At 35.5% G+C, this 22,611-nt stretch overlaps 2 protein-coding genes across 2 annotated transcripts; one reads left to right on the top strand and one right to left on the bottom strand.

The window, feature by feature from the left end:
• The first annotated feature begins 8,603 nt into the window (after positions 1-8,603).
• Positions 8,604-10,992, top strand: LOC113722593 (esterase-like). The gene is made up of 3 exons (XM_072049496.1): positions 8,604-8,609; positions 8,693-8,861; positions 10,706-10,992. Exons 1-3 carry the CDS (start codon positions 8,604-8,606, stop codon positions 10,990-10,992), a joined length of 462 nt encoding a protein of 153 aa, XP_071905597.1.
• Positions 10,993-13,958: 2,966 nt separating this feature from the next.
• LOC113722594 (receptor kinase-like protein Xa21) lies at positions 13,959-16,310 on the bottom strand. The gene is made up of 2 exons (XM_027245874.2): positions 14,447-16,310; positions 13,959-14,323 (listed from the first exon to the last, which is right to left on the bottom strand). The coding sequence occupies exons 1-2, from the start codon at positions 16,308-16,310 to the stop codon at positions 13,959-13,961; spliced, it is 2,229 nt and encodes a 742-aa protein (XP_027101675.2).
• Between the last annotated feature and the right edge of the window lie 6,301 nt (positions 16,311-22,611).

The raw sequence follows: 22,611 nt of genomic DNA, 5'->3' as shown, positions 1-22,611 counted from the left end.
GTTTAATTAATTCCATCCACATAATTGCCAAAGAATTGGAAACGATGAAACAATGAAGAAACGAAAGAGAAAGTCTCCTACTTTCTTTTCTTGTTTTGAGTTTGTACAGGAGAAAAGTAAAGAAAAAGTCTACCGAAAATTGTCAAAAACAACAGCAGAGAGTAAATCGTCTAGCAGGGAAGACTTAAAAGCTAATCTCCTAAGACTTAAAAGCTAATCTCCTAAGCCTACGTGATTCTGGCTTTTCTTCTATTCGCCGCCACAAAAGAAAGGAAAGAACGTCTGACAGTACAAAGCAAAAGCTAATCTATATTGATATCACGTGAATCTGGCTTTTTCCTTTTATAGTCGCCGCCAGCAAAAGGAAAAAACGTCAAAGGGCAAAACTTTCTCTAAGAGTTTTAATCCCCTGCAACTCCGCGGTCCACGTGAACCTGACTTCCTAATTGTCCTCCTACTGCTACCAATCCCGCGGGTCCGGCTTTTATGTGTATCTCCTCAGTTCCTGGCATGGGCACGCCATGGAATAAAGAGTCTTCTAGAAATTTGCCTCGCGAGAGCACTTTTTACACCAACCATCTACACTTTACACAAATACCAACTATAAGTAAAATCTCAACACTTAGCACCGTAAGTAACCAAAATTAAGACAAAATAATAGCGCAAAAAGTGCCCAATAGTTGCTCTATCACAGATGGTTTATTTCATGGCAATAGGGATAATTTTTATTAGAAAGAATTAATACTCCCAATAATCAGAAAATGGATTGGATTATTTTATCTGACTTACTTGTGTCATTAATGTGTTGCTGCAATCAGTCTACTGCCATTCATATGCTACTGCTATCAGCCTACTCACAACAGTATCAGTTATTTGTGTCATACTTTCTTTAAAAATTCTGAACGACAAATCTGGTTTGTTTCTCGTTTTATTTCATTTTAGATTATCTGTCATTCCCATGTTCTTTACCACATGTTCCTTCTATGCATGTGGCGACCTTTAGAATTCAAAATGCTGATTGTTATTATCATGTATTATATTAGAAAACATTTATTAGGATCGTTTGATATCTTAGACAACATTGATCTAGATCATTTCATGTCCAAGTTGTAAAAGCGAATGCTACAGAGTTCCAATTGAGAGAATTACGTACTCAATCTTTTGGATGATCATCCTTCGAGAATGAGAAATGTTCATTTCCCTACCTAGCTTTTGAACGGTCAGAAATGGCCAAGTTGTTGCCTACGACATTGCTGGATATGACTTGTTCTGTGCTTAATTTGCACTTTGGAGTTCTTAGGTTGTAACTACTTAGTTGACGATTCATAATTTGCTGAATTTTATGCTAAATCATCTGCAAACCACCATAAACAGGATCTCAAGGAGTTTATTTGGGAATGTTAGCATTCACAAGAAGATGATTTCATCTTCTGTTTCTGTATTACCGGTAATTGGATTTCTATTCTATTTGTTTATCTTAATATAGTTCTGTTAATCAGCAGTAACTGTAATAGCGTATCATCTATTCCAGTTATTCACTGTTATTGCGGCACAGCTTGCATCCACTACCATTTATATATTATTGTTACCTTAAAATAGAAAGAATAGGTATAGCAGCATGGCTCAAAGTCGTGGTCGCGACCCGAACCGTTCCATATTGATCTCGGCATATCAGTCGCGGTTTCAGCGAGACGCGAATTTTTGAAATATTGTAAAAAATATGATAAATAAAAAGAATTTAAAAATTAGTAAAAATAATAAAAATTCGAATTAATTCGGGATTACTCGGAATGATTTGGTGTGATTCGGTTATTTCAACCCTTCACTGTGACGTTTCAGCGAGTCAAGTATCTCGAAATCATTTCGTCCCGGTATCATATCGGAAGGGCCGAGACGGTGACGACTCGACCGAGTCTTTGAACCATAAGCAGAGCTTTTGGACGTTGTGGTTTTTGTGGTACCTTTTGCTTCTGGTGCAACCTTCATCAACTATTGCCACTTCAGATTGTGGAGGGTTGTAGAATGGAGATAGTTTCCAAATTTGATAGCATTTATTCTGCTTTCGATGAGCTCCGTGACCAATGGAACGAGGAAACTAGAACACAAGATTTGTTGCTTTCCAGGAGATGCATAATGTTATGAATTCAGCGACTGCTCATGCCCAAGTTGCATTTCAAGTCATTTGAATCGATAGACTATACCATCCAAAGAAATGATCAAGGATTGGATGCTTCTGAGGGTGCTTTTGGATTTCGGTCTCAAGTGGAATGATACAGACCAGGTGCTTGCACAGAATTTTGGTCAAGAATCTCCCACTGCCGAAATCGTTGCTGCTGCTAAAAGATTGAGGAGGACCTAACAAACCATGTCGAAAGAAGTACCTTTCGAGGAAGCCTTTGGAATTGCCAAGTTTGTTCCATAACTGGGAAAGACGTACTGATCTTTTCAAGGTAGAATTAGAGAAGCACTAGAGTTTCAGTAAGCTTAAGCTTGCGCATTCCAAGTGCACTCTCTCTTTTGCATGATTATGCTTGTTGATAGAGTTTGTTGATTCTGTAAAAGGAGAATATGCGGTATGTCATGCTCATTGTCCGTCGGTACAAGGACCCCAGGATTTTCATATATTTCGTCTGTATCAATATTGCTTAATTTAGGGCTTTTAGATAGGGTTTTTTTTATTTATTTAAGTAGGATTATTATTATTATTGTTTGCATTGAGAGGCCATGCGACAGAAAGTAAGAAGAAAGATGCACGTTGAAACTTTAGAGGGAGTCAGGTGCCAAGTCTGGCTTCATGACCGATGCCGGACATCTTCTTGGTGATCATCCAAGGACTTCCGGCATGAAAACTATTGAATTCAAAGCCTCAATTGATGACTTTTCCAAGCCAAAATTGTTGAACTTTTTGGCAGAATTCTAATCCCACATCGGTTAGCTTAACATTTGAGAGGTTGCTTGAGAGTTACAAAATAACTCTCAAGCAACCCAAATTAAACACACCAGAAAAAGAATTCTTTTGTAATTCTTTCTTCTCCTAAATTATAAGAGCGGGTCGCTTAGGCGGTGTTCGGAGGTTAGGCAAAATTGACCGAATTCCGTTATCAATTTTCGAGTGCATTCTTTCCTTATCTCTTTTATTTATTCCGCATTTATTTAGTAGTTTCTTTTCAATTGTAGTATAGTATTCAATATATTTGTCGGGTTTATTTGTAGTGTTTTATACAATTCATTTGGGTGTATTTTCTTATTCGTATGTACGTATTATTTATGTATACACGGGTCTAGTTGTGATAATACACCGTGCACGTAAATTCTGCCATAGGAGATTGTGTTGACGCGAGCAATTTAAGGAGCAAAATCTGCTGTCAAATTTGGCAGGTTGTGTAAATATTTCGTTTTCTTATTTGTAATTAATTGTCTTATGTTTAGGCTGTAATATAGGATCTTGATGTACCCCAATTAGTATATATATAGGCTGTAATAACTTAAAAGTAAATATATGAGAACGATTCTCCATCATTTTTTCTACATGGTATCAGAGCAATACATAATGTAGAAACAGATTTTTTTTACTCTGCAACTATGAATGAAACAAACCCCTCCTCTTCTATTATTCCCCATGAATCTCGAATCATTGTCTAAGACAATACTCATTTTTCATCTGGAATCATCTTAGATGATACGAATTTTCCGTTATGGTCACAGCTTATAGAGATGCGTATTGGAGCTCGAAACAAATCTGGATTCCTTACAGGGACAACTCCAAACCTGCTGCAGATGACAAGCAATTGGAAGCCTGGCTTATTGATAATAACCGGGTTAAGAGTTGGCTTATTGACTCTATGAGTCCACTCTTGATGCAGCGATTCATCCGTCTTCAAACCGCCAAAGAAATATGGGAAGTAGTTGCAAAGACGTTCTATGACGGCTCAGATGAAACGCAACTCTTTGAACTGAATCGGAGATCATTTACTACTCATCAAAGTGGTAGACCCTTATCTGTATACTACAATGAACTTATTGGCATATTTCAGGAAATTGATGCTCGTGTTCAAACACAAGAAAATAATGCTGCTGTAATCATATCGCTGCACAAACATATGACTCGACTTCGAGTTCATATTTTTTTGGCTGGCCTTGACCCAGAATTCAATCAAGCTCGAAGTGAAATTTTGAGAAAAGATCCACCTCTGGATCTTGAGTCATGCTATGCATATGTTCGCAAGGATCACAACCAGAGACAAACTATGGAGGAACCTAAAGTTCAATCAGATGGCATGGTTCACTTGACTGCCCCCACACGCCCTGCAAATGCCCAACAAACTAAAGGAAAAAAAATCTGGCACTAAAGGAAACAACTATACTTGCACTCATTGTGGTGAAGAGGGACATTCCCAACAACGGTGCTATTAAATTATTGGGTATCCTGAATGGTGGGATTTTACAAAGAAACCTCGAAAGAAAATTGGACAAGCTGCCGTTACTACCACAACAGATGAGGAAGTGATTGTATCTACTTCAAACGCAGCTTCAGCACATGTTGCCAAGGCTGGTAATCCAGGTCTGCCCAAAACTAATCTTACTATGAATGATACATGGATTATTGATACAGGTGCTACTGACCACATGACAAACGATTCTACCCATCTTTCCTCTATTCGTTCATCAACTCAACCTCACATACTCACTGTTAATGGAGGAGTTGCACCCGTTACTGGCGAAGGATCAGTACATGTGTCAAATTCCATTAATCTTGATACTGTGCATGTAGTCCCTTCTCTTTCATCCAAACTTTTATCTGTTAGCAAAATCACAAAAGCCTTGAATTGTACTGTACGTTTCTGGCCTGATAAATGTCTTTTTCAGGACATTGCAACACAATGGACTCTTGGCTATGGTATTAGACGTGGGAATTTGTACTATCTTGATTTGGTCACTACAAACAATCAGATACCTGGTCAAGCAAATAAGATCGAAGGGAGTCAAGGAAACAAAGATATGGCATGGTTGTGGCACCGTCGTCTTGGTCATCTATCATTTAATTATCTTCGCAAATTGAAACCAAGTTTGTTTTTACACACAAATTCTAAGTTTCATTGTGACATTTGTGAAATGGCAAAGAGCCATCGAATTCCTTATCTACCTAGTTATAATAAGAGTACTACACCTTTTATGACTATCCACTCTGATGTTTGGGGACCTGCTCAAGTTCCTACTTTGTTTGGTGCTTGTTATTTTGTGACATTTATTGATGAGTGTACTCGTATGAGTTGGATCTCTCTCCTAAGAAACAAGGGAGATGTTTGTTCTATTTTCCAGGATCTATATAAAATGGTGGCTTCTCAGTATCAATGTCGAATTCAAGTTCTTCAATCTGATAATGGTGGGGAGTATATAAATTCTGATCTGGCATTTTTTTGTCAAGAAAATGGCATTCGACACCAAACCTCATGTACCGGTACACCGCAACAAAATGGTTTGGCAGAACGAAAGAATCACCAAATACTTGAGGTTGTTTGCGCGTCCTTGTTTGGAATGAACGTGCTTGGAGAGTATTGGGGCGAAGCTGTTCGCTCTGCTGCATACCTTATCAATCGGACTCCATCACGAGTCATTGGTTTCAAAACTCCATATCAAAAACTCCATGAACTTGTCTAAGCACCAATTGGTTCAAATCTGGAACCACGTGTGTTTGGTTGTACTGCATATGTCCACCAGGTTACAGGCAAGCTAGATCCACGTGCTATCCGCTGCATATTTGTTGGATACGCAGATTTCAAAAAAGGATATCGGTGCTATGATCCTAATAAAAACAAAATGTATGTAACTCAAGATGTTACATTCCATGAAGATCTTCCTTTTTTCAGTGGTCATGAGTGCTCTCTTCAGGGGGAGACAACACTTGATTTAGGTGAAGACAACACTCATGAGGTTTTTCAGGAACAAGCACAAATTGAAACTGAACCAGACACTCATGAGGTTTTTCAGGAATAAGCACAAATTGAAACTGAACCAGATGTTGATTTGTTGAATAATACACATCCTGAGGTTGTTGATGGCTCTCATGAGAATCAAGATAGTACAATTTCCCAAGGCACACCAACAGCCATAGAAACTCCGAATGTGTCTCCTCAGGTAACATCATTACCTTCATCCCCTGTAATACATGAGTCAAGTCCTCTTAAAGCTGAACCAAGATATCCGATTAGGATAAACAGAGGGATTCCAAAAAATCAGTATGATGCTGATTTTAAAGCTAAGACTAAATATCCCATTAACAATTATACCTCTTCTCATCGTTTGTCAAAATCTCATGCACTTGTTGTAACTCAATTATCCCCTGTATCTATTCCAAGTAATGTGCAGGAAGCATTGATGGATTCAAAATGGAAGAAAGCTATGAATGATGAAATGGAAGCCTTGCAGAAAAATCATACATGGGAGCTTGTATCGCTGCCCAATAGGAAAAGAACAGTAGGATGCAGGTGGATTTTTACAGTTAAACTCAATCCCAATGGAGTCATAGACCGGTACAAGGCAAGACTTGTTACTAAAGAGTATACACAGAAGTACGGAATTGATTATGGGGATACATTTGCTCCTGTAGCAAAAATAAATACCATACGAGTAATTATTTCCATAGCAGCCAATCAAGAGTGGCCACTGCGACAGTTTGACGTTAAAAATGCTTTTCTCAATAGAACTCTGAATGAAGAAATATACATGGATCCTCCTCCGGGCATAAACTGTGGTGGCAAAGTATGCAAGCTAAGAAGGGCCTTATACGGATTGAAGCAATCCCCTCGAGCATGGTTTGGAAGGCTCTCAACTTTCATGAAGAAGAATGGATATAAACAAAGTGATGCAGATCATACACTTTTCATCAAGCAAGTTTTTAAAAAGGTGACTGCTCTTATTGTGTATGTTGATGATATGGTTGTCACAGGAAATGACTCAAATGAGATAGCTGCCCTCCAAGAAAGCCTTGCAACTGAGTTTGAACTTAAAGATCTTGGGCACCTGAAATATTTCTTAGGCATTGAAGTTGCAAGATCGAGCAACGGAATCTCTCTTTGCCAACGAAAGTATGTGCGGGATTTACTAGCAAAAACTGGTATGCTGGACTGTAAACCCATTGAAACTCCTATTGAGATGAATCACAAGTTAGCCATTCAACAAGACCAAACTCCAACCAATAAGGAGAGGTACCAAAGATTAGTTGGGAGACTAATATACTTATCGCATACGCGTCCTGACATTGCATATGTTGTGAGCATTGTAAGTCAATTCATGCATGCACCAAGTGATCATATGGAGGCTGTTTACCGGATCCTGCGATACCTAAAATCTTCTCCAGGAAAAGGATTATTTTTTGCTAAAAAAGGAGATCTAGAAATCAAAGGGTATACAGATGCAGATTGGGCTGGAAGTCAAACTGATCGAAAGTCTATATCAGGGTATTTCACATTTGTTGGAAGCAGTCTGGTAACCTGGCGAAGCAAGAAACAAAAGGTTGTAGCAAGATCAAGTGCAGAGGCAGAATTTCGTGGAATGGCACAAGGTATCTGTGAATTGCTATGGATAAAACGCATTGTACAAGATCTCGGTATATGTCTGTCAAAACCTATGATGTTATTATGTGATAACAAGGCGTCCATAGCAATTGCAAATAATCTTGTTCAGCATGACAGAACCAAACATGTGGAAGTTGATCGACACTTCATCAAAGATCATCTTGACAAGGGTACAATTAGTCTTCCGTTTGTCACATCAAAAGATCAACTAGCAGATGTTCTAACAAAGGCTGTATCTAGAAACGAGTTTCAAAGCTCACTTAACAAGTTGGGAATGATAGACATATATTCACCAGCTTGAGGGGGAGTGTTGACGCGAGCAATTTAAGGAGCAAAATCTGCTGTCAAATTTGGCAGATTGTGTAAATATTTCGTTTCCTTATTTGTAATTAATTGTCTTATGTTTAGGCTATAATATAGGATCTTGATGTACCCCAATTAGTATATATATAGGCTGTAATAGCTTAAAAGGAAATATATGAGAACGATTCTCCATCATCTTTTCTACAGATTGGGTATTAAGTGGGACCACTTGTGACCCCTCCAGCCTTTCCTGGAAATTTATTTGGAATGGTAATTCTGTATAAGGAAATTGTTTTGACGATCTTTCTTGGAAATTACTGAATCAGTTTAATCACTAGTTGAATTTTGAGTGGGAAATTACCCGATTTTCCCAACAAAAACTGGCACCATAACCGGCGCTGGATAAATGCAGAAATATTTTTCCAAATTTGTTTCTTTTCTTTACAACACGGACAGTTTTTTTCTTTTCCTTCTTCTTCATTTTCATCTTTCCTTACAATTGCACCCTAACTTGATTGGATCACATACTTGACCATCTCTATACGACTTGGAGCTATGCCTAAATATTTTGCGTGGAAATTGCTGCAATTCATGTATTTGTGGAATGATCAAGTTCAAAACAACTAATTTGGTATTATTCAAGGAGCTGTGTCCAATTGATCTAGAAGCTGTGATATATTATGATAATATGATCGTCTTTTATGCTGCAGAATATATAATATGACCATGGAGGTAGATCATTCTGGGTACATGGTACTGGTCCCTTTGGTTGTTTACCAAAAGCCTTGTCGACTCTCCTAATAACAGCCTCACAGATCGATGAAGGTCGATGTGCAATTCCTGCTAACGACGTCTCCCAATACTACAACCACAAATTGAAGGAAGCTGTGGTCCAGCTCCAATGTGAACTTCTGGATGCTGCTACCACGTATGTTGATATCTACTCCATAAAGTACGACCTCATTAGCCACGCCAAGAAATATGGTAAGTAAATATGACTTTTATATAGGCAAAATTAGTTAAAATGTACCTCACGTTTCACTCTGTCCTTCACTTTTAAAATACTAACTTTATATTCCTTACAAATTCAAATTGATAAAATTTATTTTCAACCCTATTTTCGACTATTTTTCAACCTATATGAACTGTAGAATCTGACTTTTTATATCTTAAAAAATGGTCATATGGTGTCAAAATGGGTGACTTGGATGGGTTTGGATTAGGTAAAATGGGTAATGGGTATAAGTGAGTCGATCCATTTATACCCATTTAATTAGATGGGTATAAATGGGTAAGTTAAAAAATGAATTGTGTAACCTAATTACCCATTTATAACCCATTTATTTTAACTTTTTGTAAACTCATTTAAATTCATTTTTGCAAACTAAGTTATCAATTTATACCTACTTATAATGCTCAATAAACCTAATTACCAATTTTTTTTCCATTTATACTCTATGTCGCAAAATTACATATTATTTAGGAATTGAATAATAAGAATATAAAAATTTGAACTAAGTACTATAAAAGTTAATATAAAAACTTAATCCAAGAATTTTGAACCCCTAACATTTTTTTTCATATATAAATTTAAAATTTCATTTTAGAAAGATAAGAAAAGAGGCTAAAACTTATCATAAATTGGTAATACCGAAAAATGAGCAAGTTAACAAACTAAGATAAAATAAAATAATAAGATAAAACCAACAAATAATAATAATAATAAAACAAAAGTAGTTAACATCATGACAAAATCTGGAAAAAAAAAAAAGGATGGGGGAAGAGAAGACACTTAGGGGAAGAGAATTCTAAATGGGTTAATTAGCTTTGATGGGTTATCCAATAATATTCATTTATTAAATGGATATTATTGGATAACCCATTTATACCCATATACATAAATTTAAGATACCCATACCCGTCTATTCATAGGCGGGTATGGGTAAATTTAGTTAAGTGGGTTGGTTTGCCACCTATATATGTGGGTCACATGATAAATTCAAACTAAAAGTGATAAAAACTTAGGTCAAAACCATATTTTACTGAGTTAAATTTATAAGAGACATAAAGTTAGTTTTTTAAAAGTGAAGGAAAAAAAAATCATTTGACAAAATGTAAAGTACATTTTAAATAATTTACTCTACGTTTTAAATAATTTACTCTTTTATATGTGTATGGGACACTATTAGAATAAACCGATTTATGTATATTAATATAAGGAGATTCTATAGTTCATTTCGAATATCATACCCTCTTATTTAATTTCACCGTTGGAAGGTAAAATAAGTATTTTGACCCTTAAGTTGTAACAATTTCAAACATTTGAAATATAGACAACTATCATGCATCATCTAGAGATACAAAATGAGGAGATAGTTTCCAAAAGGAATAATAGAGTTTTCGACTAACATTAGAGTTCTTCTATTCTGTGAAGTACATAATAGCATGTGGCGTCGTGCAAATATTTAGTTTTCTCATGCAAATAATGTTGGAGATTTATAGTGATCCATCCCTATTCATGGTGTTCTTATCTAGCGCCCTAAGGGAATAAAACACGTTCAAAAAAATTATATATACCCACAAACACACAACATTCACACCTTAACATGCTATTTCTTTCTTCTTCATTTTTTTTTTGTTTTTTGGGGGGGGGGGGGGGGGGGGGGGGGGGGGGGGCGGAGAAAACAATATGAAGATTGTGAATAATGGCTTGGGAAAATTTTCCATGGCATTTGATTAGCTAGCTAAAGTTTTTCAGGTGATGCCAACTATTGATTTCAAACATATATCTTTAACCAAACCGAAATTTTCTGGATTTAGATTTGCAGGTTTTGAGCAGCCTTTAATAACTTGCTGTGGATATGGAGGAAAGTTCAACTATGATCCAAACTTCCTCTGTTCGGAAAAGGTCAAGTTGCACGACATAGAAACTATTGTTGGATCATGTGAAGATCCATCAGATAGGGTTAACTGGGATGGAATACACTATACTCAAGCTGCTAATCACTGGTTTTTTGAAAGAATTATAGATGGTTCCTATTCAGACCCACCCATTCCCTTGGAAATGGCTTGTCACAGCGAAATGGAAATGACTTTGTTAGCTCAAGCAAATTAAGTAATTTTAATTAAAGATAGAAGGGTTATAGTTTGCTTTGATCCTAGTATTTATAGATGGAGATAATAAGAATGAGGAGGAAGAAAATTTCTGTGATTGTATGTCTACTTAAATAAGAAGTGATTCTGAGACAGGTGATTAATTCTTAAAGTAAAGGGGATTAATTGTAGCATAGAATATATCTCTCCTCCAGCATTTTATACACTCATGTCATAATATATCAACTTTGATGTTTGAGTAGATTGGTTCTTTAACCTGAATAACATTTCTGTTTGCCAACTTTTCAAGTCTGCAACAAATTAATTTGAATTCTTGAGTATAATTCTGGAAATTACATATAAATCAAAGTATTACTACTAGAAACTAGAAAACTGTTTGAACTGGGGTGGCTTGATAAATTGTAATCGAGATGAGCTTGATTAATAAGCAAGCCATTTTTTTAGTTTGATAGAAACTTTATAGGATTTTGTTAAGATGAAATTGCATGGTTCAATCACTTCTGACCATATCATTGCAGGCTAGTTGTAATATTATCCAAAAAAAAAAAAAGTACGATTATATTATTAACAAATGTAAATCAAGTTTAAACTCTACCACCTACCAAACATCCTCTCCACTCCCACCCCTCTCCGGCCCCAAAAAAATTAGAAGTCCTATACATATTGTGAGTTTTATCTCAAAAAACTTTTTTGTTTAGGTTTTTGACCCCTCCAAAAAACATGATATTAAGTCCTTAGCCTCCCTCAAACTTGAAGATTCGTAAGATACAACCAAAAGTTTTTTTTACAATCAAATTATATCATTCATCACATGTACTAAAACTACTAAACTATTACAAATTTGATAATTTAGATGATAGTAGATTATTCCCACAATTAAGTAATGGCCAATTATTTAATCATACAAATTAATCATCTCGAGAACGAACAGAGAATATATAAATACTTACAAATAAATGAAACAATAAAAATAAATTAAATCTCACAGTATTGTTGAACCAAAATAAAGAGGGTTCGGCCACTCTTTATGGTGGGATCGCAGCCAAAAAATTATTAAGATTTGTCTTTTAGAGAGAGAACTAAAGTAACCAGAGAAAAATGAGAGAGAGAGAGAGAGAGAGATGACGGTGTCCCCTGTGTGGCTCCTCTCAGACGTCTTATGGTACTATTCTAATTAATCCTACTGCCTAATAAGACAATAAGTCAAAAGTTGTTGGATCATTTGAACTTGGAAACGAATATTAGATTGGACAAGTAATCTAATTGGCTTCCAAATCTATCTTCTAATTAAGTTGGTGTCCCACGCGACTTAGTTGATCGCACATGATGCCTTAGTCGCTAAATCCCATGATCTCCGAACTTCGCACCAGAATTAGACGAACACGCGTCATATTAACACAAGTCTTCTAGAATTTCCCTCTTTTAAGCCCCTTTTATCTCAAAATATCCTAAAAATAATAATAAATATCAAATATAAGTAGAATCTATCGATTAACAAACACCATGTTTTATCGCAATCGACGGAGAAATATTCACAAATTGAATGCAAAATTAACCCTTTATCAATAATCAAACACATGCCCCTGGGGTTAGATCACCCGGTCTGCGGCTGGAAAACCACTCGCAAGGTCGTGGGATCGAACCTCACATAACGCCTGGGTGCGGTTGGGGTGGCGCTGTACTCCAGGCGCAGGGGATTAGTCGGGTCGCCTTCGGGTCTTGACCCGGACACCCCTGTGTTGACAAAAAAAAAAAAAAAAAAAAAAAAAAATCAAACACATGCACGCTATTAGATAAAACCAATTAGTTAGGCTAGCTGTCTTGACTATCAATAGGAGATATAGCAGTATCTGATACTGGCCATCCGTTGAATCAATTTTATTCAGGGTACCAAGCTCAAAGGTCATAGTTGACCATACAAACATCTTTTCATTTTTCCATACATAACCGAAAGCATGGAAAAGATTTTCCATACAAACATCTTTTCAGGCTTATCTTCTGTCCCTGCCAAATTATCATTCTATAGTGAGTCGTGAGGACAAAAGAGTAGCTAAAGCGAAAAAGACTTCCTATATATGCATGGCTCGATTACTTAAGTCTTGTTTGATAACCTAATTCAGCATTTAAAATTAATAGATTCATATCTTACTCTGTTCAGACACACTTAATAATCAAAAATTAAATATTTAAATTAATTAAATAGTGTTGAATATCTTAGACAAAAATTATCACTTAATGTAATATACATTTAAATGTATCAAATTTAGTATTTAATAAAAGAGACCTGATATATACATGCATGCTCTACTACTTAAACTATGTATACTCACTTATTAACAATATTAAATATTTACAGCATCAGCATTCCGTCAATTGACAGTTAAAAAGTCATAGTTGACTAAAGACAAACCGTGGAAAAGAAAAAATAAAGCGAGAAAGTATTAAAGAGTCATTTATGCTCTCAATTAAAACAAACTTGTGGTATAAATGACTATTGGTAATATCATACCTTCATTGTGAAATGGGTTAAATTTCTCAAAACAAAAAAAAAAAAAAAGAAAGGGGGAAGAAAAGGTTTCAATGTGCAAAATTATAAGTTTAACAAAGATTTTCATGAAGTAAAGCTATGCACATGGTCTAAATATAATAAAATGTGTTACAGTTGTAATTTGCATATGTTGTACCTCCATTGTAATTTTTCCTCTGGGGAATAAAAACTAACAAGTCAGAAAGGTACTTAGTACTAATTAATTGCAAATATATTCTGGCAAAACATGATTTACAAAGAAGAAAAACAGTAACTTTGGCATCTACTTATTTGTGACTGATATATCGACTTTCTTAAAATAGATAATCAAACTTATTTTTCCTTCACGTTTCAAGTTTTGTCATCGTCTTTCAACAAAAGATATAAAGATAATTTAAGAAGAACAAACTTGATGTGCGGGATTGAGTCACAAGAACATACTAGTTCGATCTTGAGTTGTCCGAGAAAGTGGCAAGGTGACGTCTTATCTTCTTGAGTACTGCCACAACATCTTTCATGTTAGTTCGATCTTGTGGGCATTCAGTGCAGCAACTTAAAGCCAATTTGAAGATCATTGAAACACACTGCAATTTCTCATTGAAATGCTCATCTTGTTGCCTGAGTAAGTTGGCATCTATAATCTGAATTGTTGCATTAGGCAGAGATTCTTCTATCCAACTCTTCAGGCTCAAATCATCTTTGAACATTTCATCACTAGGCTTCATTCTTGAAAATGTTTCCATCAGAAGTATGCCAAAACTATACGCATCAATTCTTATTGACACCTGCCCTTCAACTCCATACTCTGTAGTACAAAAGGGAATCTATCATAGTTAAAGGGAAAGAAGAAAAAATTCAAGAAATTGACACATAATTCTACAAATTTTAGGTATATAAACAATTCAAAGGGATGTCAAATATGCTGAACCTGGTGCCATGTATCCAAGCGTTGCAAGAGTCTGGGTATGCATGGCACTATTTTCTTCATCCAAAATCTTTGCTATACCAAAATCACTTACATGAGCAACCATGTTTTCGTCAAGTAATGTGTTGCTAGGTTTCAGATCACAGTGAACCACAGGTGTTGTATAACCAAAATGCAGGTATTCCAATGCAGAAGCAACATCCGTCATTATGCTTGTTCTTTGCAGCAGATCCAAGCAAAGGTTGTGGGAGTACAACCATTTCTCAAGGCTCCCGTTGGGCATATATGCTAGCACTAAGGCTTTGAATTCCAGGTTAGAGCAACTGCCAATCACTTTGGTTAGGTTTCTATGCCGAAGGTTACGTAGGACTTGACATTCCGCATCGAAACTCCTAGAAGTGACTTCGGTTAGAAAAGTGAAAACTTTCACAGCTACCACTGTCCCATCCGCTAGAATACCTTTATATACAGATCCAAAACTCCCTTTGCCAATTAAATTGCTTTCATCATAGGCAATAGTTGCTTGAACAAGTTCATAATATGAAATCCTTCTTGGCACTACCACCGGCAATAAGTCAACATTTCTTGAAACTGCATCCTTCCTCCGGCATCTTAAAAGTAAAATTACAACAGTTGTAGCAGCAATACCTGATATAATGCCTAACATGTGAAATAGTTTCTTTCGACTTGATTTGTGAATCTGACGAGATTTGCATGGAGGAACATGAAACCTTTCATCACCACACAAATCATCATTAAACATGAATGATTCGTATGTGAAGTTCTTGAAAGGACCACTACTGGGAATTTCTCCTCTTAAGTGGTTGAAAGAAAGATTAATGTAATCAAGCTGCAAAAGTGTTTCCAAGGACTTTGGTATCGGACCCGATAGGTTATTATTAGATAGGTCCAAAAGTTCCAAGCGTAACATGTGACCTAGTGAGGCTGGAATAGGTCCCTCAAGCTTATTTTGTGCTAAAGAAAGGTTGGCTAAACTTTGCAAAGCTCCAATGGAACTTGGAATATTCCCACTAAGATGATTTCCTGACAGATCCAATATTGTTATCATCTTCAAAATTTCAATTTCTTGAGGTAGTGAGCCATTCAGCGAATTAGAGGACAGACCCAAATAAAATAGATCAATGAGGTTCCACAAGCTTGCAGGTATGCTTGAATTTAAGAAGTTCCCATCAAAGGAAATTTTTCTCAGTGAACTAACATTACTTATGCATGATGGTATTGACCCACGAAGCTGATTTTTACCCAGATATAATCCGTACAAGCTCTTTAACTCACAAAGACTATCTGGAATCGAACCACTCAATCGGTTGTCATAGAAATTCAAAACTTGAAGTTTTTGCAATTGTTTCACTGTGGCTGGAACGGGTCCACTCAGGTGATTTACAAATAGACTCAAAACCACTAGATTGCTCAAATTCCCGAATGCATCGGGAATGCTTCCCTTGATTCCGCAATCATATGCATAGAATCTCTCCATAGAAGTTGAAAGATTCCCAACCGATATTGGAAGAATACCGTGCAGCGGATTGTCATTAAAAGACAATATTTCTAGGTACTTACAATTTGTCAAGTAATTGATGAAACTCAATTCTCTTGATGAAGGTTCAATTGTCAAATGATTTTCAGAGAGATCTAGCCATCTTAGAAGTCTTAGGTTTCCAAGAGAACTTGGAATTGGACCACTGAATCTGTTTGTATCCAAGTATAAGAAAGTTAGCTTAGATGCATTTGAGATTGAGGCTGGTATCAATCCAGAAAGTTTATTGCTCTGTAGGGCTAGTCTTCCCAGTGTTGAGATGTTGAAAATTCCGGCTGGTATGGAGCCAGTTAGGCTATTGAACTCCATACTAAGTACTTCTAGATGCTTTAGGTTGCCAAGGTCTTGCGGAATAATACCTAGAGAATTATCAAGTTTATATATGTTAATGCATAAAATGAATTTAAGACATTATACACTTGGTAAAATATAAGATTTTTAACTAAAAAATTCTCAAACAACTAAAAGCAATTTGTACTGTAGTAGTGTGTGTATGTGCTCGTGTGTGCGTACTTTTAACACGATAAAAAAAGCAATTTTGAATATAATTGACATAAAGTCGTTGTTTTCTTTTTTTTTTTGAAACAGCAATGCATGTAGCATTATGCATAAACATGGCTAACATTTACAAGCATGTTAAATTCAACTTAGCAAATAATCATATGATTTTCTTGTACATGATCATGTAATTATATGTTTTACAAACTTCTAGTAAATTAGTAACAACTATTTCAACTCCAAAAATTGATTTAAGCAAAACAAGTCGTGCAGGTTAGTTTGAACCATTCTTTTGGATGCCTTCCTTTCTTTCAAGCTAAGTTCCAACTTTTTCTTAAATTTTCTTTTTGCTTGTGTTCTTTAGTTAATAAAAGCAATTCCTGATGACATACATGGTTGACCAATTTATGTCAATCGTATATACTCTGGCCTGCCTAGAATCTAATTTCAGAAACTGCAAAAGTTTTTCTAGTGCGTAATAAGTTCAAACTCACGAACTTTACATAGCAAAATGTTTAAAATGATATTCTTTTTTTTTTCTGTCAATTCACATCACTATAAATGCTGAAAAATCTGCTCTTTGGTATTTTGTTGAGGTGATGGGGTCACATGCATTTTTTGATAATTACAATTTTACAAGTCATAGAGTTTTTACTTATCTTACCATTTAGCTTATTTGTGCTTCTATTCACGTTTACTAAGAAAATGCTTTCCATTCTCTTTTTCAGTTTACAAAAGCACTGCCACCTCTTTGCATTCATTTGATAGAATATTACTTTTCTATTCTTCAAATGCATCCGTAAAGAAGTTTTGAGAACTCCTTTCAAAAGAATTTCATTCCTCCAATTCAAAAATTTATTCATTAAGAAATTAAGGAAATTTGCTTCAATAGAAGCTATATTCCTAGATCAGAAAAGTTAAATGTCTGTATTGCATATATACCCTGTACTACTCGAAGCATTCTAAGGTATTGTAAAGGAAATCTATTGCGCAAACTTCAATAGAAGAAAGCTATAAATATTGGTTATTAACACTAAGGGAACTATCACACTTTATTTATTTTGTAAAGTAATTTTTGCGTAGATTTTCAGGGATTATTTATTATTTCAAACGAAGAATATCTGTTCACAGAAGATTGCATTGAAAGCTTCAAACGAAGAATATCTTTTCACAGTAGATTGCATTTAAAGCTTTGCTTTCAGGATACTGAAGTAAAATATAGACACCAAAAAGAACTTAATTGCACGTTATAAAGCAATATCTATATATACTCTTTGTAAATTAGAGCATACCTTCAATTTTTCTTTGTTGATTTCCAAACTAAATCTTCTAATTAAGATTTGCAATTGAAAAATCTCAAACAACTCGTATATATTTTCACAACAACCACAGCAAGAGATATATATGTCAATAGGCTTTGAAGACAATAGAAGAAAGGCAAAATTTTGTATATATAATTGACATGGAATTGCTTGTCTTTTCACATAAATGCATATATTAGTGTCCATTAACATGGTTAATAATTACAAACATGATAAAATGTAATAAATAACCATATCAAAAGACACACACACACATATATATACATACATATACATGTGTGTATGTGTGTGTATTACTCCACACCAAATAAAAATTGGAAACCTTAATTTTGGCAGTTTGCTGAGGTGATAGTCTCATGCATCTTTGATTATTCTGTCCTGAAATGTTATACAATCCTTTTTTTTTTAAGGTAAAATTTATACAATCCTTACTACTTCCATTTGTATATGTTAACAAGAAAATACTTTCCGTTCTTCTTTAGTTACAAAAAGTATTACCACCTATTTCTTCAGGCTTGATAAGTAGTTACCTTTCTATTATTCTCTAATTTCCAAATGCATTCACAAAGAAATTTCTAATATGCCTTCACGAACAAATTTCTTCCAACTAAAAGTTGTATTGATTAAGAAATTAAGAAAATTTATTTCAATAGAAGCTATATAGATATCCTAAATGACTATAAAAATGGGATTCAACGTTGGGGACATTACATAAACCTTGCTTTTAGTTAAAATCCATAATTAGTCAGAATCTTATGGAACTCTTGATTTAGTTAAGCAATTCATGGGATATAGTTTCCAACTATCTCGGTAAAACAATTTTCATTTTGTTGACCTGAAAATAAAATGTTCTTGGCCTGTTAACTTGAGATTTTACATTCAAGCACTAAGAGAAATTCGCATGGCACACATGTCATGGGACAAGCATTTATCTTACTTTTGTTAAAAGATTTTAAAATATTTCATCAAAATATTCTTCTCATTAATAGATAAGAAAACAAAGTTATTCAAGTTGACGTGTATTAAATATAAACTATTCTTCTCATTAAATGTAGAGTTAGGATGGTACCATCTAAAATGTTGTCAGCAAGATATATGATAGGGATATAATTATGCATTTTATTTGTGGTTATTTGGTCTTAATTTTGGCAGTTTATTATGCAAAGTATTGGATTTCTGCTCATAATAGGTATTTGTGTTACTTATAGGCAATTGGTGTTAAAAGTGATAAAAAAGGGCAAATTCCAGAAGACTGCACCTTCTCTGGCGTGCCCACGCCAGACAACGCAGAGTTGCGTGAAAAAGCGGGATTGCGGGTCCTATTCCTGGGGCCACCGCCTTTCCTTGGAGCCATACTTTAAACTTACGTGGGATTAGGAAATAGAATTGGAAGATGACTTTTGGTAACAATCCAATGGGGGAAAAGGAAGCAAATTGTTTGAAGAAACCCACCTATTAGTTCGGCTAGCAAAAAGGAAACGGCGGCGCAAACAATAAAAAGAAGACAGCAATAGACTAGGGATGGATCTTGGTCTTGGACTTTTTCTTTTCTCCGCTTTTGCTTTATCATTCCTGTGGCCGAGCGGCCGCATAACTTTTCGCTGCGTTTTTCATTCAGCAAAAACTCCATGAAAACTCCAAATTGCTTCATCGTTATGTGGCAAGACTAATTTCTTTTATCTAGTTGAGGAATAAATCAAGGATCGGGGCACCATAACTGTGAGATCGTTTTAATTGTTTATTTTTAATTTATATGTTCATGGATATTTAATTATTCTCTATTTTTCCCTGAGTTATTATTGTTTAGATTTATTGGATAATTAGGCCTGTTATTCGATTGTCTAAATAATTGTCAGCCAATTAGGATGTTGGCGCATCGCCTTTAAGCATCTTGATTAGTGGCAAACGAGACAATTTCACCGCCTCGCAAGCGGTCTAATTTGGATCGTGGGGATAATTAATCTAGCCTAAATAAACCCGCATGTGTGTTTGTCATCTAGAATTGGGTCTTTCTAATTCCTAATGTTGTGGCTACATTAAATCCTGTGAGCGTTTCTGGGGTTGTCTAGTCACAAGAGGGTAGTTTATGAGCGTCTCTTGACTACCATAAAATTAAGAAAAGATTGGTGGTTGGGCGCGTCGCTTGACCACTATAACCAGTTTATTCGTGAGTATATGAATTGTCCCTTGTATCCGTGATCAGTTGTGTGCTTCAGTGCCAAGATTAATTCCTTGACTAGGTTGTTTTAATTAATTGCTATTTGTGTAATTTGGTTCCTGCTATCTTACTCAACTTTGAATTTCGGTTCTTATTCCTTTTTAATTAGTTGGAACTATTGCTAAAAATCCCCCCAATTTTCCTGTGTGATTTGCCTACCTGTTCCCTGAGGAGACGACCCTACTTGCCCTGTTTACGAATTAAATTTGAGATTGTGTTGGTTGGCAATTAGGCTGTTATTTTTAACTTTATTTTTGGAGATTTGACACCCACCAATATAGTTCCTTGAGCGCCGTCAGGTTCCCAAATCCTTGGGATGCCACTCCACTCAAATGGTTGTCATTCAACACAAGTCCTTGAAGCTTAGAACATTCCGACAATGATGACGATGGTATCATACCGCTTATTTTGTTGTGGGAAAGGTCAAGCGCTGTGAGTCCTTGAAGACGGTGACACATGCTGAATGGAAGAAGGCTTCCAGATAGGCTATTACCTCGCATAGAAATAATTTCCAATGACGAAATATTGAATATCCCCAGTGGCAGAGAACCTGAAACATGATTGTAGTTAATTTTCACTATCTTCAATTTGTTTAGATTTCCAATTAATCTCCATTAGAATTGTCCCTTGTAGAGAATTAGATGACAGTCTTAATTTCTCTACCTTTGGTGACATGAGATTTTACATTCAAGCCTCATGAATGAAATTAATCAATAATTAGCATTGCATACAAATTGTGGGCCGAGTAATTATTTTTCTTTTTCTTAAAAATTCTAAAATATTTATATTTATTCCAGACCTTTCACATCAAAAGACGATTTCAATGAGAAAAAGGAGTTATGCTTACATCAGATTACGAACATTGTAATGTAAAATTGGGACGCTTTGTTAATATGCACAACTTATTATGTAAATGCACGCCTTCACATTTTATTTGCCTCTTTAAATGTAATCAAATTTCTTTAATTTCACTTCACTTTTATGACAATTAAAACATGAAGCCTAATTATTGCGTGTGCTAGGAGTCCAGCTAGAGTAGCCTTTAGATTATTAATCAATAGTATTATTATATTAGATTGTCAGGTATACACGGTAAGTTTTATGTATGTTTATCAGATTTCTGCTCAAATTCAAGAGTTAGGATGGTACCAGTCAAATTGTTTTGATCAAGATATAGTTCCTCGAGCGTTGTGAAGTTCCCAAGTCCTTCCGGTATACCTCCATTAAAATTGTTGGCAGCTAATGATAGTACTTGAAGTTTTGAACATTCCGACGACGATGACGATGGTATCCTTCCACTTAATTTGTTGTGGGAAAGGTCAAGCCATGTGAGCTGTTGGAGACGGGAACATATCTCAACTGGAAGACTGCCAGAAAGGCTATTACCCTTAAGTGCAATAATTTCCAGTGAGGAAATATTGAATATCTCCAAAGGCAAAGGACCTGAAAGCTGGTTGTAGTACATGACTATGTTCTTCAATTTGTTTAGATATCCGATTTCCATTGGAATTGTTCCTCGCAGGGGATTGTATGAGAGTTGTAAGGTCTCTAGCATTGACATGTTGGAGATGGAAGGTGGAATAGAGCCCGTAAAGCTATTGTTCCCGAGGGAAAGATATCGGAGTTCTTGCAAGGAACCAACCCAAGAGGGAATATCTCCACTGAGCTTGTTAACAGAGAGATCAAGAAGTCGCAACCTATGCAAACGAATCAATTGTCGGGGGAGTTCTCCATAAAGGTAGTTCATACTCATGTCGAGGGATACAAGAAATGACAGATTCCCCAATTGCGGGGGAATGGTGCCAGTAAGACCCAAGCTGGAGATGTTTAAGGTAGTCACCCTACGATGGCGAGAGCCGCAGGTGACTCCTCTCCAGTCACAGATTGAGGATGCAAGGGACCAATTGTTTGATAGGAGGATTTGTTGAGGATCTGAAGTGATTTTGGCTCTCAGTGCAAGAAGGGCTGATTGATCTGTGGTAATGTTGGTTACCCTCGTGGCCAAGCTAGCTAACAGAAAACTTAACAGGAAGAGTTCGAGGGTGAAAAGGTAGTAAATTTTCTTCATGACTATACTGATGTTTAGCTTGAGTTCTAAGACAAAGAGGCAGGCTTAAGTTGGCATGGATTAACAAGTGCTGCTTCATGTACATATATAGACAATAGGGGACATCTGCAGCACAGACACAAGAACAAAGACAGAGGGGGACACATTTGAATAGCATAGATTTGTATCACGAGTATTTGAAATTTTGAAAATATCAAATTCAGATTTTGAATTTTTTTTATGGTTGATATTTTATCCCGACTATTATATTTCCGTTTGCATTAGCTGTTTTTGGAGTATTTTTGAAAAATTTTACTTTAACAGAGTTTTTAGAGTATATTTTGGGATATTTTTAGAAAATATTTTGAAATATTTAAGAGTAGTAGAGTTTTTAAAACATATTTTGGAATATTTTTTAAACATTAAAAAAATTTAGACTATTTTTTAGAGTACATTTTAGACCACTTTTTAAAATTTTTTATAATATTTGAAAAACTAGTTTTTGAAAAACAGAGGGATCAAAAC

The sequence above is a fragment of the Coffea arabica genome, chromosome 5e (assembly GCF_036785885.1).
Source record: "Coffea arabica cultivar ET-39 chromosome 5e, Coffea Arabica ET-39 HiFi, whole genome shotgun sequence".
Classification (NCBI taxonomy): domain Eukaryota; kingdom Viridiplantae; phylum Streptophyta; class Magnoliopsida; order Gentianales; family Rubiaceae; genus Coffea; species Coffea arabica.
The sequence above is the reverse complement of the archived record's forward strand: the minus strand, read 5'-3'. Positions and strand labels throughout refer to the sequence as shown.